Source organism: Panulirus ornatus, chromosome 11 (assembly GCF_036320965.1).
Source record: "Panulirus ornatus isolate Po-2019 chromosome 11, ASM3632096v1, whole genome shotgun sequence".
Classification (NCBI taxonomy): domain Eukaryota; kingdom Metazoa; phylum Arthropoda; class Malacostraca; order Decapoda; family Palinuridae; genus Panulirus; species Panulirus ornatus.
In genome coordinates this window covers 14548177-14575212 of record NC_092234.1, presented here as the reverse complement: position 1 = coordinate 14575212, position 27036 = coordinate 14548177, and the positions used below count along the sequence as shown (strand labels likewise).

General features: G+C 41.5%; 1 protein-coding gene across 9 annotated transcripts in view; it reads left to right on the top strand.

Moving 5' to 3' along the window:
* Larp4B (La-related protein 4B) overlaps positions 1-27036 on the top strand; it is a 276157-nt gene that overhangs the window by 237791 nt on the left and 11330 nt on the right. For all 9 annotated transcript variants that reach the window (XM_071666630.1, XM_071666631.1, XM_071666632.1 and 6 more), the window contains 3 exons: positions 17340-18189; positions 23950-24043; positions 24309-24450. In XM_071666630.1, the coding sequence (XP_071522731.1) occupies positions 17340-18189; positions 23950-24043; positions 24309-24450 (1086 nt within the window). The remainder of the gene's footprint in view (positions 1-17339; positions 18190-23949; positions 24044-24308; positions 24451-27036) is intronic.

Genomic DNA, 27036 nt, shown 5'->3' with positions numbered 1-27036 from the left:
CCTCCAGTTTTTCTCCATTCAAACTCACCTCCCAATTGACTTGACCCTCAACCCTACTGTACCTAATAACCTTGCTCTCATTCACATTTACTCTTAACTTTCTTCTTCCACACACTTTACCGAACTCAGTCACCAGCTTCTGCAGTTTCTCACATGAATCAGCCACCAGCGCTGTATCATCAGCGAACAAGAACTGACTCACTTCCCAAGCTCTCTCATCCCCAACAGACTTCATACTTGCCCCTCTTTCCAAAACTCGTTCATTTACCTCCCTAACAACCCCATCCATAAACAAATTAAACAACCATGGAGACATCACACACCCCTGCCGCAAACCTACATTCACTGAGAACCAATCACTTTCCTCTCTTCCTACACGTACACATGCCTTACATCCACGATAAAAACTTTTCACTGCTTCTAACAACTTCCCTCCCACACCATATATTCTTAATACCTTCCACAGAGCATCTCTATCAAGTCTATCATATGCCTTTGAAAAATGTATGTGAGAAATACTTAGAAAAGCAAATGGATTTCTATACAGCATTTATGGATCTGGAGAAGGCATATGATAGAGTTGATAGATATTCTCTGTGGAAGGTATTAAGAATATATGGTGTGGGAGGTAAGTTGTTAGAAGCAGTGAAAAGTTTTTATCAAGGATGTAAGACGTGTACGTGTAGGAAGAGAGGAAAGTGATTGGTTCTCAGTGAATGTTGTTTTGCGGCAGGGGTGTGTGATGTCTCCATGGTTGTTTAATTTGCTTATGGATGGGGTTGTTAGGGAGGTGAATGCAAGAGTTTTGGAAATATGGGCAAGTATGCAGTCTGTTGTGGATGAGAGAGCTTGGGAAGTGAGTCAGTTGTTGTTTGCTGAGGATAGAACGCTGGTGGCTGATTCATGTGAGAAACTGCTGAAGCTGGTGACTGAGTTTGGTAAAGTGTGTGAAAGAAGAAAGCTGAGAGTAAATGTGAATAAGAGCAGGGTTATAAGGTATAGTAGGGTTGAAGGACAAGTCAATTGGGAGATAAGTTTGGAGAAAAACTGCAGAAAGTGAAGTGTTTTAGATATCTGGGAGTGGATTTGGCAGCGGATGGAACCATGGAAGCGGAAGTGAATCATAGGTTGGGGGAGGGGGCGAAAGTTTTGGGAGCATTGAAGAATGTGTGGAAGTTGAGAACGTTATCTTGGAAAGCAAAAATGGGTATGTTTGAAGGAATTGTGGCTCCAACAATGTTATATGGTGGCGAGGTGTGGGCTATAAATAGAGTTGTGCAGAGGAGGGTGGATGTGCTGGAAATGAGATGTTTAAGGACAATATGTGGTGTGAGGTGGTTTGATCGAGTAAGTAATGAAAAGGTAAGAGAGATGTGTGGTAATAGAAATAGTGTGTTTAAGAGGGTGTTTTGAAATGGTTTGGTCACATGGAGAGAATGAGTGAGGAAAGGTTGACAAGGAGGATACATGTGTCAGAGGTTGAGGGAACGAGAAGTGGGAGACCAAATTGGAGGTGGAAAGATGGAGTAAAAAAGATTTTGAATGATCAGGGCCTAAACATGCAGGAGAGTGAAAGGCGTGCAAGGAATAGAGTGAATTGGAACGATGTGGTATACTGGGGTTGACGTGCTGTCAATGGATTGAACCAGGGCATGTGAAGCGTCTGAGGTAAACCATGGAAAGTTTTTTGGGGCCTGGATGTGGAAAGGGAGCTGTGGTTTCAATGCATTATACATGACAGCTAGAGACTGAGTGAGAACAAATGTGGCCTTTGTTGTCTTTTCTTAGCGCTACCTCGTGCACATGCAGGGGTAGGGGGTTGTTACTTCATGTGTGACGGGGTGGCGACGGGAATTAATAAGGGCAGAGAGTGTAAATTATGTACATGTTTATATATGTATATGTCTGTGTGTGTATATATATGTATATGTTGAGATGTATAGGTATGTGTATGTGTGTCTGTGGATGTGTGTGTATATACATGTGTATGTGGGTGGGTTGGGCCATTCTTTCGTCTATTTCCTTGTGCTATCTCACTAATACAGGAGACAGCGACAAAGTATAATAAATATAAATATAAATATAAATATAAATAGCTTTGCGGAAGATGAAAGCCGGCAAGGCAGCAGGTTTGGATGGTATTGCAGTGGAATTTATTAAAAAAGGGGGTGACTGTATTTGACTGGTTGGTAAGGTTATTTAATGTATGTATGACTCATGGTGAGGTGCCTGAGGATTGGCGGAATGCGTGCATAGTGCCATTGTACAAAGGCAAAGGGGATAAGAGTGAGTGCTCAAATTACAGAGGTATAAGTTTGTTGAGTATTCCTGGTAAATTATATGGGAGGGTATTGATTGAGAGGGTGAAGGCATGTACAGAGCATCAGATTGGGGAAGAGCAGTGCGGTTTCAGAAGTGGTAGAGGATGTGTGGATCAGGTGTTTGCTTTGAAGAATGTATGTGAGAAATACTTAGAAAAGCAAATGGATTTGTATGTAGCATTTATGGATCTGGAGAAGGCATATGATAGAGTTGATAGAGATGCTCTGTGGAAGGTATTAAGAATATATGGTGTGGGAGGCAAGTTGTTAGAAGCAGTGAAAAGTTTTTATCGAGGATGTAAGGCATGTGTACGTGTAGGAAGAGAGGAAAGTGATTGGTTCTCAGTGAATGTAGGTTTGCGGCAGGGGTGTGTGATGTCTCCATGGTTGTTTAATTTGTTTATGGATGGGGTTGTTAGGGAGGTAAATGCAAGAGTCCTGGAAAGAGGGGCAAGTATGAAGTCTGTTGGGGATGAGAGAGCTTGGGAAGTGAGTCAGTTGTTGTTCGCTGATGATACAGCGCTGGTGGCTGATTCATGTGAGAAACTGCAGAAGCTGGTGACTGAGTTTGGTAAGGTGTGTGGAAGAAGAAAGTTAAGAGTGAATGTGAATAAGAGCAAGGTTATTAGGTACAGTAGGGTTGAGGGTCAAGTCAATTGGGAGGTGAGTTTGAATTGAGAAAAACTGGAGGAAGTGAAGTGTTTTAGATATCTGGGAGTGGATCTGTCAGCGGATGGAACCATGGAAGCGGAAGTGGATCATAGGGTGGGGGAGGGGGCGAAAATTTTGGGAGCCTTGAAAAATGTGTGGAAGTCGAGAACATTATCTCGGAAAGCAAAAATGGGTATGTTTGAAGGAATAGTGGTTCCAACAATGTTGTATGGTTGCGAGGCGTGGGCTGTGGATGGAGTTGTGCGCAGGAGGATGGATGTGCTGGAAATGAGATGTTTGAGGACAATGTGTGGTGTGAGGTGGTTTGATCGAGTAAGTAACGTAAGGGTAAGAGAGATGTGTGGAAATAAAAAGAGCGTGGTTGAGAGAGCAGAAGAGGGTGTTCTGAAATGGTTTGGGCACATGGAGAGAATGAGTGAGGAAAGATTGACCAAGAGGATATATGTGTCGGAGGTGGAGGGAACGAGGAGAAGAGGGAGACCAAATTGGAGGTGGAAAGATGGAGTGAAAAAGATTTTGTGTGATCGGGGCCTGAACATGCAGGAGGGTGTAAGGAGGGCAAGGAATAGAGTGAATTGGAGCGATGTGGTATACAGGGGTTGACGTGCTGTCAGTGGAGTGAATCAAGGCATGTGAAGCGTCTGGGGTAAACCATGGAAAGCTGTGTAGGTATGTATATTTGCGTGTGTGGACGTGTGTATGTACATGTGTATGGGGGGGGGGCCATTTCTTTCGTCTGTTTCCTTGCGCTACCTCGCAAACGCGGGAGACAGCGACAAAGTATAAAAAAAAAAAAAAAAAAAAATAGATATACACACATGCACATATGCTTACCTATACATTTCAATGCATTCATATGTATACATACACAGACATATATACACATGCACACAATTCACACTCGCTGCCCCCACTCACTCCCGCTGCCACCCCGCCACACATGAAATGACAACCCCCTAGGTATGTATATGTGCGTCTGTGGATGTGTATGTATATACATGTGTATGTGGGTGGGTTGGGCCATTCTTTTGTCTATTTCCTTGCGCTATCTCACTAGCACAGGAGACAGCGACAAAGTATAATAGATATAAATAGATATACACACATCCACACATGCATACCTATACATTTCAACGCATACATATATATACATACACGGACATATATACACATGCACACAATTCACACTCGCTGCCCCCACTCACTCCCGCTGCCACCCCGCCACACATGAAATGACAACCCCCTCCTGCGCACGCACTCGGGGTAGCACTTAAGAAAAGACAACAAAGGCCACATTCGCTCTCTATCAGTCTCTAGCTATCATGTGTAATGCACCGAAACCACAGCTCCCTTTCCATATCCAGGCCCCACAAAACTTTCCATGGTTTACCCCACACTTCACATGCCCTGGTTCAATCCATTGACAGCACGTCAACCCCAGTATACCACATCGTTCCAGTTCACTCTATTCCTTGCACGTCTTTCACCCTCTTGCATGTTCAGGCCCCGATTGCTCAAAGTCTTTTTCACTCCATCCTTCCCTCTCCAATTTGGTCTCCCACTTCTCCTTGTTCCCTCCACCTCAGACAAATATATATCCTCTTGGTCAATCATTCCTCACTCATTCTCTCCATAGGACCAAACCATTTCAATACACCCTCTTCTGCTCTCTCAACCACACAATTTTTATTACCACACATCTCTCGTACCCTTTCGTTACTTACTCGATCAAACCACCTCACACCACATGTTGTCCTCAAACATCTCATTTCCTACACATCCACCCTCCTCTGTGCAACCCTATCTATAGCCCACGCCTCGCAACCATATAACATTGTTTGAACCACTATTCCTTCAAACATACCCATTTTTGCTCTCTTGAGATAATTCTCTCGACTTCCACACATTTTTCAGTGCTCCCAGAACTTTCGCCCCCTCCCCCACCCTGTGACTCACTTCCGCTTCCATGGTTCCACTCCCAGATATCTAAAACACTTCACTTCCTCCAGTTTTTCTCCATTCAAACTTACCTCCCAATTGACTTGTCCTTCAACCCTACTATACCTAATAACCTTGCTCTTATTCACATTTACTCTCAGCTTTCTCCTTTCACACACTTTACCAAACTCAGTCACCAGCTTCTGCAGTTTCTCACCCAGATCAGCCACCAGCGCTCTTATCAGCGAACAACAAATGACTCACTTCCCAAGCCCTCTCGTCCACAACAGACTGCATACTTGCCCCTCTCTCCAAAACTCGTGCATTCACCTCCCTAATAACCCCATCCATAAACAAATTAAACAACCATGGAGACATCATGCACCTCTTCCGCAAACCGACATTCACTGGGAACCAATCACTTTCATCTCTTCCTACTCACACACATGCCTTACATCCTCTATAATAACTTTTCACTGCTTCCAGGAACTTGCCTCCCCCACCTTATACTCTTAATACCTTCCACAGAGCATCCCTATCAACTCTTATCATATGCCTTCTCTAGATCCATAAATGCATACAAATCCATTTGTTTTTCTAAGTATTTCTCACATACATCCTTCAAAGCAAACACCTGATCCACACATCCTGTACCACTTCTGAAGCCACACTGCTCTTCCCCAGTCTGATCCCCTGTACATGCCTTCACCCTCTCAGTCAATACCCTCCCATATAATTTCCCAGGAATACTCAACAAACTTATACCTCTGTAATTTGAACACTCACCTTTATCCTCTTTGCCTTTGTACAATGCCACTATGCATGCATTCCACCAATCCTCAGTCACTTCACCATGAGCCATACATAAGTTGAATATTCTCACCAACCAGTCAACAACACAGACACCCCCTTTTTTAATACATTCCACTGCAATCGCCGTCTCCCGCATTAGCTAAGTAGTGCAAGGAAGCAGAGGAAAGAATGGTTCAATCCACCTTCATACATGTTTATTTTTAAACCCCCACATGCACATGTACATGTTAATACTTGCTGCCTTCATCCATTTTCCTTGCCACCCCGCCACACATGAAATAGCACACACACACACACACACACACACACACACACACACACACACACACCCATGATGTAGCGCTAGGAAAAGACAAAAAAGGTCATATTCATTCACACACTGTCTCTAGCTGTCATGTGTAATGCACCAACACCAAAGCTCCCTTTCCACATCCAGGCCCTGCAAACTTTTCTTGGTTTACCCCAGATGCTTCACATGCCCTGGTTCAATCCATTGACAGCACGTCGACCCTGCTATACCACATCATTCCAGTTGACTCTATTCCTTGCATGCCTTTCACCCTCCTGTATGTTCAGGCCTCGATCACTCAGAATCATTTTCACCGAAAAAGGACTGGTGATTGGGAATACCTGGTTTAAAAAGAGAGGTAGGTATACATAAGTATAGGTATGTAAGTAGGAGAGATGGCCAAAGAGCATTATTGGACTACATGTTAATTGATAGGTGCGTGAAAGAGAAACTTTAGGATGTTCATGTGCTGAAAGGGGCAACTGGAGGGAATTCTGATCATTATCTTGTGGAGACAAAAGGTGAAGATATGTAGAGGTTTTCAGAAAAGAAGAGAGAATGTTGGGGTGAAGAAAGTGGTGAGAGTAAGTGAGCTTGGAAAGGAGACTTGTGTGAGGAAGTACCAGGAGAGATTGAGTGGAGAATGGAAAAAAGGTGAAAGCAAAGGATGTACGGGGAGTGGGGGAGGATTGGGATGTATTTAGGAAAGCAGTGATGGCTTGTGCAAAAGATGCTTGTGGCATGAGAAAGGTGGGAGGTGGGGAGTGAGTGATGGGATTAAGAAGTAAGATAGTGAAAGAGAAGACGGAGGCATTTGGACAATTTTTGCAGGGAAGTAGTGCAAATGACTGGGAGATGTATAAAAGAGGCAGGAGGTCAAGAGAAAGGTGCAAGAGGTGAAAAAAAGGGCATATGAGAGTTGGGGTGAGAGTATCATTAAATTTTAGGGAGAATAAAAAGATGTTATGGAAGGAGGTAAATAAAGTGCATAAGACATGAGAACAAATGGGAACATTGGTGAAGGGGGCTAATGGGGAGGTAATAACAAGTAATGCTGAAGTGAGATGGAGTGAGTATTTTGAAGGTTTGTTGAATGTGTTTGATGATGATATTTTTTGGTCGAGGTGGCGTGTGCATTGAAAGGGTCAGGGATAAAGGTTTGTTAAACAGAGAAGAGGTAGTGAAAGCTTTGCAGAAGAGGAAAGCCGGCAAGGCAGCAGGTTTGGATAGTGTTGCAGTGGAATTTATCAAAAAATGGGGTGACTTATTGACTGGTTGGTAAGGATATTCAGTGTGTGTGGTTCATGGTGAAGTTCCTGAGGATTGGCGAAATGCATGCATAGTGGCATTGTACAAAGGCAAAGAGGATAAAGGTGAATGTTCAACTTAGAGAGGTATAAGTTTGTTGAGTATTCCTGGGAAATTATATGGGAGGGTATTGATTGAGAGGGTAAAGGCATTTACAGAGCATCAGATTTGGGAAGAGCAGTGTGGTTTCAGAAGTGGTAAAAGATATGTGGATCAGGTGTTTGCTGTGAAGAATGTATATGAGAAATACTTAGAAAAACAGATGGATTTGTAAGTAGCATTTATGGATCTGGAGAAGGCATATGATAGAGTTGGTAGAGATGCTCTGTGGAAGGTATTAAGAGTATATGGTGTGTGAGGCAAGTTGTTAGAAGCGGTGAGAAGTTTTTATTGAGGATGTAAGGCATGTGTTCGTGTAGGAATAGAGGAAAGCAATTGGTTCCCAGTCAGTGTTGGTTTGTGGGAAGGGTGCATGATGTCTCCATGGTTTAATTTGTTTATGGATGGGGTTGTTCTGGAGGTGAATGCGAGAGTTTTGGAGAGAGGGCAAGTATGCAGTCTGTTGTGGATGAGAGGGCTTGGGAAGCGAGTCAGTTGTTGTTTGCTGATGATGCATCCCTGGTGGCTGACTCGAGTGAGAAACTGCAGAAGTTGGTGACTTGAGTTAGTTAAAGAGTGTGAAAGAAGAAAGCTGAGAGTAAATGTAAATAAGAGTAGGGTTATTAGGTTCAGAAGGGTTGAGGGACAAGTAAATTTGGAGGTAAGTTTGAATGGAGGGAAACTGGATGAAGTGAAGTGTTTTAGATATCTGGCAGTGGATTTAGCAGCGAATGGAAGCAGAGGTGAATCACAGGGTGGGGGAGGGGTCGAAGGGTCTGGGAGCATTGAAGAATGTATGGAAGGCAAAACGTTATCTCAGAGAGCAAAATGGTTATGTTTAAGGGAATGTTGGTTCCAACAATGTTATGTTGTTGTGAGGCATGGGCTATAGATAGGGTTATGTGGAGGAGAGGAGGGTGGATGTGTTGGAAATGAGATGTTTGAGGACAATATGTGGTGTGAGGTGGTTTGATTGCGTAAGCAGTGAAAGGGTAAGAGAGATGTGTGGTAATAAAAAGAGTGTGGTTTGAGAGAGCAGAAGAGGATGTATTGAAATGATTTGGTCACATGGTGAGAATGAGTGAGGAAAGATTGACAAAGAGAATATGTGTGTCATAGGTAGAGGGAACAAGGAGAAGTGGGAAGCCAAATTAGAGGTGGAAGGATGGAGTGAAAAAGATTTTGAGCGATCAGGGCCTGAACATACAAGAAGGTGAAATTCATGCAAGGAATACAGTGAATTTGAAAGATGTGGTATACCAGGGTCGACGTGCTGTCAATGGATTGAACCAGGGCATGTGAAGTGTCTGGGGTAAATCATGGAAAGTTTAGTGGGGCCTGGATGTGGAAAGGGAGCTGTGGTTTCGGTACATTATACATGACAGCTAGAGATTGAGTGTGAACAAATGTGGCCTTTGTTGTCTTCCTAGCGCTACCGCAGGCACATGCTGGGGAAGGGGGTTGCCATTTCATGTGTGGCAGGGTAGTGATGGGAATGGATGAAGGCAGCAAGTATGAATAGGTACATGTGTTTATATGTATATGTCTGTGTATGTGTATGTATGTATACGTTGAAATGTATAGGTATGTATATGTGGGTGTGTGGGCATTTATGTATATACAAGTGTATGTGGGTGGGTTGGGCCATTCTTTCGTCTATTTCATTGCGCTACCTTGCTAACGTGAGAGACAGCGACTAAGTATAATAAAAAAGAAAAAAAATAACATTTTCATATTTGCCATTTCCCAGGCCAGTGAGGCAGCATTAAGAACAGAGGGCTGAGCCTTAGAGTGAATATCCTCATTTGGCCCCCTTTTCTGTTCCTTATTTTGGTAAATTAAAAATGAGAGGGGAGGATTTCCAGCCTCCCTTCCCCTCCCCTTTTAGTCACCTTTTACAGACAACACGCAGGGAATATGTGGGAAGTATTCTTTTTCCCTATCCCCTGGGATTGGGGAGAAAATGCCCATACATGAACGTATACATACATATACAGAGACATGTACATATTCATACTTGCTTACCTTCATCCATTCCTATCGCTACCCCAGCCCACAGGAAACAGCAATGCTACCCCTGCTTCAGCGAGGTAACCAGGAAAACATACAATAAAGGCCACATTCGCTCACACTTTGTCTCCTATCTGTCGTGTGTAATTCACCGAAACCACAATTCCCTTTCCACATCCAGGCCCCACACACACCTTTCTATAGATTACCCCAGACGTTTCCCATGCCCTGGTCCAGTCCATTGACAGAACGCCGACCCTAGTATGACAAGTTGTTCCAATTTACTCTATTCCCTGCATGCCTCTCACCTTCCTGTATGTTCAGGCCTCAATAACTCGAAATCTTTTTCACTCCATCCATCCACCACCAGCTTGGTCTTCCGTTTCTTCTTGTTCCCTCCACCTATGACACATTTAACCTTTGTCGATCTTTCCTCATTTCCCATCTTATGTCCAAACCATTTCAACGCACCGTCTTGTTCTCTCTCAACCGCTCTATTTATTTCCACACATCTCTCTTACCTTTTCATTACTTACTCGATCAAACCACCTCACACCACATAGTATCCTCAAACATTTCATTTCCAACACATCCACCCTCCTCTGTATAACCCTATCTGTAACCCGTCTCTCAACCACATAACATTGTTAGAACTACTCTTCCTTCACACATACCCAGTTTAGCTCCGAGATAACATTCTTTCCTTCCACACATTCTTCATTGCTCCCAGAATCTTTGCCCCCTCTCCCACCCTGTGAGTTGCTTCTGCTTCCATGGTTCCATTCCCAGATCTCTAAAACACTTCACTTTCTCCAATTTTTCTCCATTCGAACTTACCTCCCAATTAACTTGTCCCTCAACTCTAACTAAACCTAATAACCTTGCTGTTATTCATATTTACTTTCAACTTTCTCCATTCACACACTTTTCCAAACTCAGTCACCAACTTCTGCAGTTTCTCACACAAATCAGCCACTAATGCTGTATCACTTGCGAACAACAAATGACTGCCCTGGCCCTTTCATCCCAGACAGACTGCATACTCGACCCTCTCTCCAAAACTTGTATTTACCTCCCAAACCACCCCATTCATAAACAAATAAAATAACCATGGGGACATCACACACCCCAGCCACAAACCGACATTCACTGGAAACCAATCACTCCTCTCTTCCTACTCGTACACATGCTTTACATCCTTGGTAAAAACTTTTCACTGGTGTTAGCAGCTTATCTCCCGTACCATATAATCTTAAAACCTTCCACAAAGCATTTCTATCAACCATACAAATCCATATGTTTTTCTAAGTATTTTTCTCATACATTCTTCAAAGCAAACACCTGAACCACACTTTCACTTCTGAAACCACACAGCTCCTCTCCAGTCTGATGCTCTGTACATGCCTTCACCCTCTCAATCAATACACTCCCATATAATTTCCCGGGAATACTCAGCAGACTTGTACCTCTGTAGTTTGAACACTCACCTTTAACCCCTTTTGCCTTTGTACAATGGTACTATGCATGCACTCTACCAATCCTCAGGCACTTCACCATGATCTCTACGTACATTCAGTATCCTTACCAACCTTCAGTGCACCACATAAAGTGAAAGAAGAAAGTGTACTAAATTGTGCTGTGGATATGGGGGAAAAAGACTGGAAGAAGTGAGGGAATTTAAGTATCTAGGAGCTTTCTTGTGTAATTGTGGTGATATGGAAGGAGAGTTATGGGAGAGAGCAGTTCAGGGTAGAAGCATCATCATGTTCTCTAATAGAAGAATGAAGGGTAGAGATGTAAGTGTGGAAGTGAAGAGAGGGTTATGGGACAGCATAGTCCTCCCAAACCTGACCTGTGCAGCTGAAACATGGATGTGGAATGAGGCACAGAAGTGGATGGTGAGAGATGGGTATTTATTGGTGCTCATGCACCTGGTCATGAAAAGAAAGATAATGAGAGGCATGTGTTTTGGGAGCAGCTGAGTGAATGAGTGTCAGCAGTTTTGGTTCACAAAATCAGGTATTAGTGATGATGATTTTAATGTGAAAGTGAGTAATGTGACAGTTGAGGGTATAATTGGTGTGCATGGGGTATTCAGTAGTGTTGTGAAAGGAAAAGGTGAAGAGCTTTTGGATTTGTGTGCAAAAGAAGACTGGTGATTGGGAATACTTCATTTATAAGGAGAGATATTTATGAAATGAATGTATGTGAGTTGAAGAGATGGACAATAGGCTTTATTAGATTATGTATTAATTTGTAGGCATGTAAAAGAGACTTTTGTATGTTAATGTGCTGAGAGGGGCAGGTGATGAGATGTCTAATCACTGTCTTAGGGAGGTGATTATATGTAAATATGCTGAGAGGGGCAGGTGATGGGATGTCTAATCACTGTCTTAGGGAGGCGAAGGATAAAATTTGAAGAGATTTTCAAAGAATTAAGAGAGAATAAGCTTGGAAAGGAGACTTGTGTGAAGAAATGCCAGGAAAGATTGAGTGTAGAATGACAAAAGGTGAGAGCAAATGAAGTGAGGGGAGTGAGGGAGGAATGATATGTATTTAAGGAAGCAGTGGTGGCATGTGCAAGAGATGCATGTGGCATGCAAAATGTGGGAGGTGGGCTGATTAAAAAGGGTAGTGAGTGGTGGGATGAAGAAGTATAGTTACAAGTGAAAGAGAAAAGAGAGGAGTTTGGAAGGTTCTTACAAGGAAGATGTGCAAATGACTTGGAGATGTACAAGAAAAAGCAGCAAGAGGTCAAGAGGAAGGTTCAAGGGCTGAAAAGGAAGGTAAATAGAGATGGGATGAGAGTATCTTTAAACTTTAGGGAGAATGAAAAGATGTTGTGCAGAGGACGAAAACAAATGGGAACATCAGTGAAGGGGGATGTGATAACAGTTAGTGTTAGAGTGAGTAGGAGATAGTGGATATGTTAGAGGATTGTTGAATGTATAATGATAGAGTGGCAGATATAGTGTGTTTTGGTCAGGTTGGTATGTGAAGTGAGAGAGTCAGGGACAGTGGTTTGAAGAGAGAAGTGATGAAAACCTTGTGGAAGATGAAATCAAGCAAGGCTCCAGGAGTGGATGGTATTTCAGTTGAATTTATTAATAAAAGAGGGTGAATGTGTTGTTGATTGGTTTGTAAGGATATTCAGTGTATGTGTGGATCATGTTGAAGTGCCTGAGCATTGGCAGAATGCCATTGTACTAATGCAAAAGGGATAAAGGTGAGTGTTCAAACTAGAGGCATATGTTTGTTGAGTGTACCAGGAAAATTTTTCGGGAGAGTATTGGTTGAGAGGGTGAAGACATGTACAGAGCATGTGATTGGGTAGGAACAGTGCAGTTTCAGTAGAGGATGTGTGGATCATGTGTTTACTTTGAAGAATTTATGTGAGAAATACTTAGAAAAACTGATGTATTTATATGTGGCATTTATGGATCTGGAAAAGGCACATGTTAGGGTTGAGTTATCGGGACCAGAACATACAGGAAGGTGAGAGGCGTGCAAGGAAGAGAGAGTTGGAACAGTGTGGTATACCGGGGTCAACGTGCTGTCAGTGGACAACCAGGACATGTGAAACATCTGGGTTAAACCATGGAAAGGTCTGTAGGGCTTGGATGTGGATAGGGAACTGCGGTTTCTTGCATTACACATGACAGCTGGAGACAGTGTGAACAAATGTCGCCTTTTTTTCTGTTTTCTTGGCACTGCATCGCTGAAGCGGGGACAGTGATGCTATTCCCTGTGGGGCTAGGAATGGACTGAAGGCAAGCACGTATGAATATGTACATGTGTATGTATGTGTGTATCTGTGTATGCATATGATATGTATATGTATGTTTAGAAAGGGTAGTGAGTGGTGGGATGAAGAAGTAAGAGTATTAGTGAAAGAGAAGAGAGAGGCATTTGGACGATTTTTGCAGGGAAAAAATGCAATTGAGTGGGAGAAGTATAAAAGAAAGAGACAGGAGGTCAAGAGAAAGGTGCAAGAGGTGAAAAAAAGGGCAAATGAGAGTTGGGGTGAGAGACTATCAGTAAATTTTAGGGAGAATAAAAAGATGTTCTGGAAGGAGGTAAATAGGGTGCGTAAGACAAGGGAGCAAATGGGAACTTCAGTGAAGGGCGTAAATGGGGAGGTGATAACAAGTAGTGGTGATGTGAGAAGGAGATGGAATGAGTATTTTAAAGGTTTGTTGAATGTGTCTGATGACAGAGTAGCAGATATAGGGTGTTTGGGTCGAGGTGGTGTGCAAAGTGAGAGGGTTAGGGAAAATGATTTGGTAAACAGAGAAGAGGTAGTAAAAGCTTTGCGGAAGATGAAAGCCGGCAAGGCAGCAGGTTTGGATGGTATTGCAGTGGAATTTATTAAAAAAGGGGGTGACTGTATTGTTGACTGGTTGGTAAGGTTATTTAATGTATGTATGACTCATGGTGAGGTGCCTGAGGATTGGCGGAATGCGTGCATAGTGCCATTGTACAAAGGCAAAGGGGATAAGAGTGAGTGCTCAAATTACAGAGGTATAAGTTTGTTGAGTATTCCTGGTAAATTATATGGGAGGGTATTGATTGAAAGGGTGAAGGCATGTACAGAGCATCAGATTGGGGAAGAGCAGTGTGGTTTCATAAGTGGTAGAGGATGTGTGGATCAGGTGTTTGCTTTGAAGAATGTATGTGAGAAATACTTAGAAAAGCAAATGGATTTGTATGTAGCATTTATGGATCTGGAGAAGGCATATGATAGAGTTGATAGAGATGCTCTGTGGAAGGTATTAAGAATATATGGTGTGGGAGGCAAGTTGTTAGAAGCAGTGAAAAGTTTTTATCGAGGATGTCAGGCATGTGTACGTGTAGGAAGAGAGGAAAGTGATTGGTTCTCAGTGAATGTAGGTTTGCGGCAGGGGTGTGTGATGTCTCCATGGTTGTTTAATTTGTTTATGGATGGGGTTGTTAGGGAGGTAAATGCAAGAGTCTTGGAAAGAGGGGCAAGTATGAAGTCTGTTGGGGATGAGAGAGCTTGGGAAGTGAGTCAGTTGTTGTTCGCTGATGATACAGCGCTGGTGGCTGATTCATGTGAGAAACTGCAGAAGCTGGTGACGGAGTTTGGTAAAGTGTGTGAAAGAAGAAAGTTAAGAGTAAATGTGAATAAGAGCAAGGTTATTAGGTACAGTAGGGTTGAGGGTCAAGTCAATTGGGAGGTGAGTTTGAATGGTGAAAAACTGGAGGAAGTGAAGTGTTTTAGATATCTGGGAGTGGATCTGTCAGCGGATGGAACCATGGAAGCGGAAGTGGATCATAGGGTGGGGGAGGGGGCGAAAATTATGGGAGCCTTGAAAAATGTGTGGAAGTCGAGAACATTATCCCGGAAAGCAAAAATGGGTATGTTTGAAGGAATAGTAGTTCCAACAATGTTGTATGGTTGCGAGGCGTGGGCTATGGATAGAGTTATGCGCAGGAGGATGGATGTGCTGGAAATGAGATGTTTGAGGACAATGTGTGGTGTGAGGTGGTTTGATCGAGTAAGTAACGTAAGGGTAAGAGAGATGTGTGGAAATAAAAAGAGCGTGGTTGAGAGAGCAGAAGAGGGTGTTTTAAAATGGTTTGGGCACATGGAGAGAATGAGTGAGGAAAGATTGACCAAGAGGATATATGTGTCGGAGGTGGAGGGAACGAGGAGAAGAGGGAGACCAAATTGGAGGTGGAAAGATGGAGTGAAAAAGATTTTGTGTGATCGGGGCCTGAACATGCAGGAGGGTGAAAGGAGGGCAAGGAATAGAGTGAATTGGAGCGATGTGGTATACAGGGGTTGACGTGCTGTCAGTGGATTGAATCAAGGCATGTGAAGCGTCCGGGGTAAACCATGGAAAGCTGTGTAGGTATGTATATTTGTGTGTGTGGACGTGTGTATGTACATGTGTATGGGGGGGGTTGGGGAATTTCTTTCGTCTGTTTCCTTGCGCTACCTCGCAAACGCGGGAAACAGCGACAAAGTATAAAAAAAAAAAAAAAAAAAAAAAAAAAGTATGTTTATGTGAGTGTATGTATAGTTGAGTTGATGGGTCTTTCTTTGTGTGTTTCGTGGTACTACCCTGTTGATTCAGGAAACAGCAGTCAAGTATAATAATAGAAAAAATGTTTACAGAGTATGGTGAAGAGCTGATGGAGGGGTGTGCAGCAAAAAGACCAAGTTAATCTGGAATGTACAAAATATATTTTTTACCAACAACATTATTGATGCATGGAATAAGCTTCCAGAAAATAATGTTTAGAGCAACACCCTTAATGTCTTTTAGGCTTGATCTTGACTTGTAATCTGGTATTGAGTAATTCTTTCAATCGGTCATTGTAACACTGGTATATTATGCTTGCTTGTCAACCACTGCTCTGTCCCTGGCCATGTTGCAGTATCATACCAACATTGATTAACCAGTGTCACCTACTTTGAGAGAGTAATTAAGAATTACTGTATCATTCTTCAACAGGAGACATCATATAGGTATGGTATGTTTCGTATTGTCTGTATAACAGAAAGTGATGGGATGCATGACATTCATGTTCATTCTTCCTTGTGATGTTCCTATAAAAAAAAAAATTTCCAAGATCATTAATCCTATAATGTATTTTTTTCTACCCTTTTTCTACCAGCATGTGGTGGAGGGTGGGAAGAGAGCCTTTGGTTAGCTTTTATTTTCTACTGCTACTACTACCACCACCCATGCATGTGCACGTTCACACTTATGCACATACAGTGTAACTAAAAGTGTCTGTTCTAAGGCCTTTAGTATAGCGTTTGGAAGACCTTCCACAACAGTGATTAGTTATATCTGTGGAGCTTCTTTTCCCTGTTTATGTTCTCCATGAAAATTTTTTGGTGCTTTTTCAGATGTACTGTATCTACATTTATGTATATACATGTGTATGTGGGTGGGTTGGGCCATTCTTCATCTGTTTCCCTGCGCTGCCTCCCTAACGCGGGAGACAGCAATCAAGTAAAATAAAATAATTTACGATTTCCGTTGTACTGTATGCAGTGATAAGACCCTGTAATGAATGTGTGTCATATCGGTAATGATTTTGATATCTTCAAGTAGCATGCGGATACACAAATTTTCTTTTATGCACTCAATAAGAACTTATCTTTATTAGAAAGAATGTTCTCCCAGTTTTCTTTCATTGAAATCTCTCATTATTAGAACTTGCCCATTTCTAAGGAATGATTCTCACTACTGTCACCACCATCCTGATTGGTCCTTTTTGAAAGATCTTCATAGACTCGAATTGTACTAGCAGTACCAGTTTCCAATTTTTTCACACCATGGTCCTTTTTGAAAGATCTTCATAGACTCGAATTGTACTAGCAGTACCAGTTTCCAATTTTTTCACACCATTTACAAAGAGAGTGTATGATAGTATGATTAAAGGGTTGTCATGAAAGTAAGACCACATATGATGAGGAAATGGAGCAGAAGACTACTTGAAGGAGAGAAATGGTGGAAGAGTGTGTGGAATGGTTTATGCAAGGGAGGCATGCAAGCAAGGACAGGGATAAGTGGCGGCTTGCTGAGGCCACCGTCTTCTTGGGAGTTCTCAAGGGGAATGGGCATCAGAGATACAGGTAGATGAATAGTTATTGAAACCTTTGTGTAATAACCTGAATGGGATGTCCATCTATAAATACTGTCCTTAATCAGTAAGGCCAAATCCCCTCCTCAGTTTTCCTCATTTTCCTACCCTGATGTTGTGTTTCCCTCCAGACAGATGTTTGATTGGATGTATTTAAGTTTGCACTTACACCATTGCATGTTACACATTTGATGTATTTCATTTGTAGCTTCGTAGCAGTATTTGTAACCTGTAAATTTTTTAAGTATTTATGCGTTATTCTGCAGGTTCTGATGAGCCAGTGCCTGTGGCAGAGGAGAAGCGGCCGTCTGAACCTCTCCAGTCAGCCTGGGGAGGTGACACCCAGCGGTTTTCCGATGTGATGAAGGGTACAGCGAAACCTCGACCAACATCCCAGTCATCTCTTGGTGATAAAGAACTGGCCCAAGAACCATCTACACCTACCAGTAGTAATTCACCTTCTCCTGCAACAACTGTTACTGCATCTCCCACAGTACCAGCTGTTCAAACATTCACAGCAGCTACTCCCCAAACTAGTCAGGCCTCTTGTACATTGACCACATCGCCATCGATGTCATTGGATGCTCCCAGCATAGCTCCAAGTACTGCTTCTCCTAATAGTTTATCCACTTGTACAGCAGCACCCACCTCAGTACCTCTAACTACCTTAGGTAACACCAGTGTCAGTAGTAGCAGCAGCAGTAGTAGTAATAAACCTGACTTGAGAATAGTACCTCGAGATCAGCGAGGAGCTCGAGAAGATCGACGCCCAGGTGCCAGTGGAGGCCCAAGAGACAGACGAGAGTATATACGGGACCATCCCAGAGACTATCAGAGAGATCATCAGCGGGATGTTGTTAGAAGTTCTGTGGGTAGGGATCGCGATTACAGATTAGTAAGAGAAAACAACCTTCGTACTGGAAAGGAAAATAGGCCTGTTCCACCAAGATCATGGAAGGAGGACAAAGTAGATGCTGATGGTTGGATTACCAAGGTTCCCAAGGAGTCACGCTCACATCGTGAGATGAACCGTGAACAGTGGGAGAGACCTGACACACGGGAAGTAAGGACACAACATCTGGTTAATGGAGACACTTCACCCCCGCCCTCACCTAAGTAAGTTATTTCTTTACATTGTCGAAGATATGACTGGAAGAGCTTTTCCTTTTTGATTGAAGCTAGGAGAATTCCTGTGCTTGAGAGCTGTGAATATCTGAGCGAGATGGTAATATGATAGAATGATCATGTGAAAGGGTGATTAGACAGATGATGTGCTTATGGTGTTTCAAGTAAGTGGATGAGGATTTAATAAGAAACGAATCACTGTGAAAGATAGGTAGCGTGTTTAAAAGTTTTGGGTAATCAACTGTAATCTGATTAGGCAGGGTTGTAAGTAGTTTTGTAGACAACAAATACCTGTATGATGGGTTGTGGTAGTAGAATGTTTATTGTGTGAATAGCAAGTTGGCCCTTGTCTACTTTGGATTTGCATTCCAGGAAAGTGAAACTCTTTAGCAAAATTACGTAATGTGTTTGTTTGTCCCTCCATAGAAACTCATAAATCAAGACTAAATTTTTTTCCTTGGGAATATTTTCTGTAAGATAAAGTTAGTTCATATGATTTGCACTCATACTTGGTACAGCAGCTGTTGGTTTTTGTGAGAATTGGCAGAAATATGTTTGTTGATATCGGAGTATAATGATGTGAATGTGCAGAAGCATCCTTTTTACATTGTCATTTAATAGTCGTAAGAAATGATTTCTCTGTGTAAGAATGCCGTTACTTACTGTATGTCTACAGATTACATTCTTGCTATCAAATTAAAGTTATATGGTTATGGTGGTAGTGAAGTTGTGTCAAGTAATGAGACAGGAGAGGGAAAGGGATCTGGATGCAGAGGACAACCATATCATGTTTTGATTAGATTATCCTCCTTAATCTATTGATGTTGATATTTCTTGTTTTGGTTTTAGTTAGTGTACTGAACATAGTTTCCTCCTATCTGTTGCATTATATAGTCAAATTGTTTTTTGTGTTGAGCTGGAGCTATTCGATTTTGGGCAGAGTTGTGTATGTGCATATGTTGTATGCCAGCACAATATATCGTATTGTTTGATAAATGATTATGTATGTACTCATAAAAGCCATTGTAATTTGCTATTACAAAAGTTATGATTTACCAAGACAGATGGTACAGGAGTGTTGGGTAACTGGTTAAGGGCTGGGTTGAGGCTTTTGCAAACTCTTTACTATTGTGAGGGATAATAGAGAAAATATTTCTTAAGTTTTCTCTGCATGTTGTCGGAAGCGACTTAAAAGGGCAGGACTTGGGGGTTAGAAACCCTCTCCATGTATTTTGATTATAAAAGATGAAACAAGAGGAGCCAAGCAAAGAGTGCCTATCCTCCTCAAAGGCTAAAGCTGGGGTGTCAATGTGTTTAGATATACCCAAAATGAAAAGAAGGGAGAAATAGGTACAATGGTTTAGGAATAGGAACATGGATTTTCTAGATCTGAAGGAAACAAATCTCAAAGGAGGAAGAATGGTTTGGGAATGCCTTAAGGGTAATGTCAGGGGTTAGTATGAAAGTGAGAGCCAATGTAGGAATAGCTTTCTCTTTCTTTTTCTCTTTCTCATTCTTTCTCTTTCTCTCTTTCTTTCTCTTTTTCCTCTTTCTCTTTTTCCTCTTTCTCTTTTTCTCTTTCTCTTTCTTTTTCTCTTTCTCCTCTCTCTTTCTCTTTCTCTTTCTCTTTCTTTCTCTTTCTCTCTTTCCTTTCTTTCTCTCTTTCTCTTTCTTTCTCTCTTTCTCTTTCTTTCTCTCTTTCTCTTTCTTTCTCTCTCTTTCTTTCTCTCTTTCTCTCTCTCTCTCTCTCTTCTCTCTCTCTCTCTCTCTCTCTCTCTCTCTCTCTCTCTCTCTCTCTCTCACACACACCATTGGCTTGCATCCATTTTTTAGCCCCACAGACCTCTCCATGATTTTGTGCCTGCTGCATCATATGACCTCATTCAGTTCATCAACAATCAATCACCCCCTGTACACCACATTACTCCTCTCAACTGTATCTCATGAGCACCTTTCACCCTCCTACATATTCAGGCTTGAAGCACTCAAAATGTGTTTCACTTCATGTTTCTGTCTTCTGATTGGTCTTCCCTTCTTGTCCCCAACATTTCTAACACACAACCTCTGTCAACCTCTTCACACACAATTTCCAGATTTTTTTTTTTTTTTTTTTTTTTTTTTTTTTTTTTTTTTGCTGTCTCCCGCGTTTGCGAGGTAGCGCAAGGAAACAGACGAAACAGATATCCAAACCATTTTAGCACACCCTATTCAGCTCTCACATTCACACTTCTTATTGCCACACCCCTCCCTTAATCTTTTATTAATTATTTAATTAAACCACCTCACACCACATATTATCCTCAGACATTTCATTTCCCACACATCCTCATTTATATCCCATGCCTCACATCTATATATAACATCGTTAGGCTTACTGTGCATTTCAACACACATTTTCAACCTCCCAGATGATCTTTCCACACATTCCTAAATGCTCCCTTAACCATCATATGATTCACTTCTGCTGCCATGTCAGCTTCCAGGTATGTGTCTTCATATATATATATTTCTTTTCCATACCTCATCATTGTTTTGTGCATTAGTGAAGTAATGCCAGGAGCAAATGAAAAAGGGCCGAATTTGTTCACATCCATTCTCTAGCTATCATGTGCAATGCACTGGAACCACAGCTTCCTATCCACAACCAGGCCCCTCATACCTTTCCATGGTATACCTTGTGTTTCACATGCCATTGTTCAGTCCATTGACAGCACGTTGACCTCTTTGTACCACATCTTCCCACTTCATTCCATCCAGTGCACACGTTTCACCCTCCTGCATGCTCATGCCCCAATTGCTCAACATCTTTTTCACCCTATCATCCCATCTCTTCTCGTTTGATGTCCCTGTTCTATTGGTTCCTTCCACTTCTGACACATGTATCCTCTTTACCAACCTTTCCTCACTCATTCTTTCCAGACATCCTGACCATTTAAGCATACCCACTTCAGCTTTTTCAACCACACCTTGTTATTACCACAGCTCTCATACCCTTTCATTACTTAATCAAACCACCTTACACCACATATTTCCTCAAACATTTTGGTTCCAACACATCCTCCCTTCTCTGCCTTACCTGTAGCTTATGCATAACATCCATATAATATTGTTAGGACTGCTGTACCTTCATACATATTCAATTTTACCATCTCAGACAACAGTGTCTCAATTCACGTATTCTTCAAAACTCCTAGAACTTTAGCCCCTTCTCCCACCCTGACTCGCTTCAGCTTTCATGGTTCCATTCACTACCATGTCTAAACTTTGGCAATACAAGGTCTTAGATGCACTGATTAGTGTTCCTTCGGCAATATGAGGTCTTAGATGTCCTGACTAATGTTCCCTTTTTGGCAGTCTTTGTGATATTCTCTGCACTGTCATGAATAGTCCATAAAGTAGATTCACGAAGGGAACAATTTATACCATCTTTTCGTTCACTTTGTATAATGTCTGAGCACCTCCATTTAACCACAATTGATGGCTTTACGTTTTTTAGTGTCTGCTAACAAGAGAACTTAAAAGGCACTTAGTTGGTATGATTTAAGGGGAAAACGCATTTAGTTTACAGCATACTATAGCACTTCTTGACTATAGGTTGTATCCACACCATGTGTATGCAATGCTTCTCACATGGCACAGGCATTGCCACTCCACCATGCTGCCTGCTTAATGATGATCACATTATTTCTAACTTAAACCTGCTTAAAGTAAATGTATGCATCATTCTAAATTGGCATAGATCCAAGGTCTTAGATGCACTGATTAGTGTTCCCTCGGCAATATGAGGTCTTAGATGTCCTGACTAATGTTCCCTTTTTGGCAGTCTTTGTGATATTCTCTGCACTGTCATGAATAGTCCATAAAGTAGATTCACGAAGGGAACAATTTATACCATCTTTTCGTTCACTTCGTATAATGTCTGAGCACCTCCATTTAACCACAATTGATGGCTTTACGTTTTTTAGTGTCTGGTAACAAGAGAACTTAAAAGGCACTTAGTTGGTATGATTTAAGGGGAAAACGCATTTAGTTTACAGCATACTATAGCACTTCTTGACTATAGGTTGTATCCACACCATGTGTATGCAATGCTTCTCACATGGCACAGGCATTGCCACTCCACCATGCTGCCTGCTTAATGATGGTCACATTATTTCTAACTTAAACCTGCTTAAAGTTAATGTATGCATCATTCTAAATTGGCATAGATCCAAGGTCTTAGATGCACTGATTAGTGTTCCCTCGGCAATATGAGGTCTTAGATGTCCTGACTAATGTTCCCTTTTTGGCAGTCTTTGTGATATTCTCTGCACTGTCATGAATAGTCCATAAAGTAGATTCACGAAGGGAACAATTTATACCATCTTTTCGTTCACTTCGTATAATGTCTGAGCACCTCCATTTAACCACAATCGATGGCTTTATGTTTTTTAGTGTCTGGTAACAAGAGAACTTAAAAGGCACTTAGTTGGTATGATTTAAGGGGAAAACGCATTTAGTTTACAGCATACTATAGCACTTCTTGACTATAGGTTGTATCCACACCATGTGTATGCAATGCTTCTCACATGGCACAGGCATTGCCACTCCACCATGCTGCCTGCTTAATGATGATCACATTATTTCTAACTTAAACCTGCTTAAAGTAAATGTATGCATCATTCTAAATTGGCATAGATCATGAGATCCGTGGATACAGGGGTTGATGTGCAGTCTTTGTACTGAACAAGGTCTTACTTGTAAGCAACTGGGGAACCACAGAAAGGTCTTTTGGTCCTGATTATGGTTTCAGTACATTACACAGGACAGCAAGAGAATGGATGTGAATGAATAAGGCCTTTTCTTCATTTGTTCATGGCACTACCTCACTCATGCAGGAAACTTCAAACAAGCTAAAAAAAAAAAAGTGTGTGTGTGTGTGTGTGGTCATACAAAGTCACCATTTCACAAGGTAATGCCAAGAACAGATGAAGAAATGGCCCATTCAATCACATCTACTCGCTAGCTGTTTTGTATAAAGCACTGAGACTAGAGCTCCCCACAGACCTCTTTGTGGTTTCTCCAAACCACTACATTCCAATGACATTGACAGCACATCTTATGTAAACCGTATCTGTGCCTTGCACACTGAGCTCCCCCATGCATGTTTAGTCCCTGAACTTTCAAAGGATCTATCACTCATTCCTCCTACCTTGTCCTCGGTTTCCTCCATTTCCATATTTCCATATTCCTCTCTTCACTCATATGCTTCATATGCCCAAACCATTCCAGCACAGCCTCATCATTCCTTTCATACATACTTTTCTTACTATCATATGCATGTTCTCGTTACCCCACCCACTGGATGTGCATCATTTCAGACAGATGATGCAGTGTAAGGGTTAAAAGCTGTAGTAGTGTAGCTCATCAGTTTGATTTTTGAAGATAATGTTGGCTTTGGCCTTTCTGTGAAAGCCGTTGACATTTCCTTAACATTTCAGCAATATCAACAGGAAAATGTAAGTTTTGACACACACACACACACACACCCCCCCCCGTTTTTTTTTTTTTTTTTTTTTTTTTTTTTTTTTTTTTTCTTTTTTTTTTTTTTCCCAGTATTTGTTGAAGATATAGTATGAAAGTTGTTGGCTGACAAGACTGTATGGAAAATTCTGCATTTTGAATGATGTGCAAGATAATAGTACACAAATGTTGGTATCTTCTATTGTATTTAGTTGCCAGCAAAAAAAAAAAATTCATTTCATTTTACAGCCCACAAAAGACAGACACCAAAACTCCTAGTGAAGAAAGTTGTGTTGATGAAACCAAAGTAACGACTTCACAACCTTTAAATAACAACGATGGGGTAAGTTGATTGTTATTAAGCATCCCTTTTTGTTCCTATATTTTCAGGCGTTAGGGAAATTTTAATCTTTCTTGAATTTTGATGTGTCAATTTTTTTGGCAAATAGGCGAATAGTATTATTATGAAAACAAAATGTGTAAGATTGGAGATTTTTCTATTTAACTGTTTTTGCTCATTACCTTGTTTGACAGTTTTCTGAAAGCATATAGTTACATAATACTTTTATTTCTTACTGTTTTTATTTTTCCCCACATGATATATGAAGGAGCACAAAACCAGCTGGGCAAAGATGGCCTGGGCATCAAAGGAACAGATGGAGAGGCTGGCAGCAGAACTGAAAGAGAAGGAAGAACAGGAGAAAATAAAGAAACAAAGGTTAAGCACAAGGCCACAATTTAAGTTTCATGGTTAGTACTTATTAATGGATGGCAGTGTTAAAGTTTGAAATACTGATATTAATTCTAATATCCTCAAAATGCTGAAATGTTATATCTTAATGGGGATATCATAAAGCCTCAGAGTTCGGAAACTTTACTGATATGACTGTATTGCACAAATAAGTGCAGTTTCAACCAGCTGGAGGCCTTAGCGAATCCGTAGCCAAATATGATTCTTCAAAATTTCAACATAAAGTGCGTAAGACAAGAGAACAAATGGGAACATCGGTAAAGGGGGCTAATGGGGAGGTAATAACAAGGAGTGGTGATGTGAGGAGATGGAGTGAATATTTTGAAGGTTTGTTGAATTTGTTTGATGATAGAGGGGCAGATATAGGGTGTTTTGGTCGAGGTGATGTGCGAAGTGAGAGGGTCAGAGAGAATGGTTTGTTGAATGGAGAAAAGGTAATGAAAGCTTTGTGTAAGATGAAAGCAGGCAAGATGGTGCGTTTGGATGGTATTGCAGTGGAATTTATTAAAAAAGGTGGTGACTGTGTTGACTAGTTGGTGAGGATATTCAGTATATGGCTCATGGTGAAGTGCCTGAGGATTGGCAGAATGCATGCTTAGTGGCATTGTACAAAGGCAAAGGGGATAAAGGTGAGTGCTCAAATAATAGAGGTATAAGTTTATTGAGTATTCCTGGGAAATTATATGGGAGGGTATTGATTGAGAGGTTGAAGGCATTTACAGAGCATCAGATTGGGGAAGAGCAGTGTGGTTTCAGAAGTAGTAAAGGATGTGTGTATCAGGTGTTTGCTTTGAAGAATGTATGTGAGAAATACTTAGGAAAACAAATGGATTTGTATGTAGCATTTATGGATCTGGAGAAGGCATATGATATTGAGTTGATAGAGATGTGGAAAACAAGTGGATTTGTATGTAGCATTTATGGATCTGGAGAAGGCATATGATATTGAGTTGATAGAGATGCTCTGTGGAAGGTAGTAAAAGTATATGGTGTGGGAGGTAAGTAGCTAGAAGCAGTGAAAAGTTTTTATCAAGGATGTAAGGCATGTGTACAAGTAGGAATAGAGGAAAGTGATTGGTTCCCAGTGAATGTTGGTTTGCGGCAGGGTTGCGTAATGTCTCCATGGTTGTTTAATTTGTTTATGGATGGGATTGTTAGGGAGGTGAATGCAAAAGTTTTGGAGAGAGGGGCAAGTATGCAGTCTGTTGTGGATGAGAGGGCTTGGGAAGTGAGTCAATTGTTGTTTGCTGATGATACAGTGCCAGAGGCATTTAGGTGAGAAACTGCAGAAGCTGGTGACTGAGTTTGGTAAAGTGTGTGAAAGAAAACTGAGAGTAAATGTGAGTGAGAGCAAGGTTATTAGTTTCAGAAGGGTTGAGGGACATTTCAATTGGGGGGTAAGTTTGAATGGAGAAAAACTGGAGGAAGTGAAGTGTTTTAGATACCTGTGAGTGGATTTAGCAGCAGATGGAAACATGGAAGAAGTGAGTCACAGGATGGGGAGGGGACGAAGGTTCTAGGAGCTTTGAAAAATGAGTGGAAGGCGAGAATGTTACCTTGGAGAGCATGGGTATGTTTGAAGGAATAGTGGTTCCAACAGTGTTATGTGGTTTCGAGTATTATATGGTTGAGGCATGGGTTATTGATAGGGTTTTGCGGAGGAGGGTGGATGTGTTGGAAATGAGATGTTTTAGGACAACATGTGATGTGAGATGGTTTGATCGAGTAAATAATGAAGGGGTAAGAGAGATGTGTGGCACTAAAAAAGAGTGTGGTTGAGAGAGCAGAAGAGGGTGTGTTTAAATGGTTTGGTCATATGGAGAAAATGAGTGAGGAAAGATTGACAAAGATGATATATGTGTCAGAGGTGGAGGGAACAAGAAGCAGGTGACCAAATTAGAGGTGGAACAATGGAGTGAAAAAGATTTTGAGCAATCAGGGCCTGAACATACAGGAGGGTGAAAGGCATGCAAGGAATAGAGTGAATTGGAACGATGTGGTATAATGGGGTCAACATGCTGTCAATGGATTGAGCCAGGGCACATGAAGCGTCTAGGGTAAACCATGGAAAGTTTTGTGGGGCCTAGATGTGGGAAGGGAGCTGTGGTTTTGGTGCGTTACACATGGCAGCTCAAGAGTGAGTGTGAATGAATGTGGCCTTTGTTGTCTTTTCTTAGCGCTACCTCGCGCGCGCACGGGGGAGGGGGGCTGCCACCATGTGTGGTTGGTTGGCAACGTGAATTAATAAATGCAACAAGTGTGAATAATTACATGTGTATATATGAATATGTCTTTGTATGTATATGTATGTATACGTTGAAACATAGGTATGTATATGTGCGTGTGTAGGCGTTTATGGGTATACATGTGTATGTGGGTGGGTTGGGCCATTTTTTCATCCGTTTCTTTGCGCTACCTTGTTAATGTGGGAGACAGCGAAGAAGTATAATAAATGAATTTGTAAATACATATCAACATATGTTTTTTTTTTTTTTTTTTATATATATATATATATATATATATATATATATATATATATATATATATATATATATATATATATATATACTTTGTCGCTGTCTCCC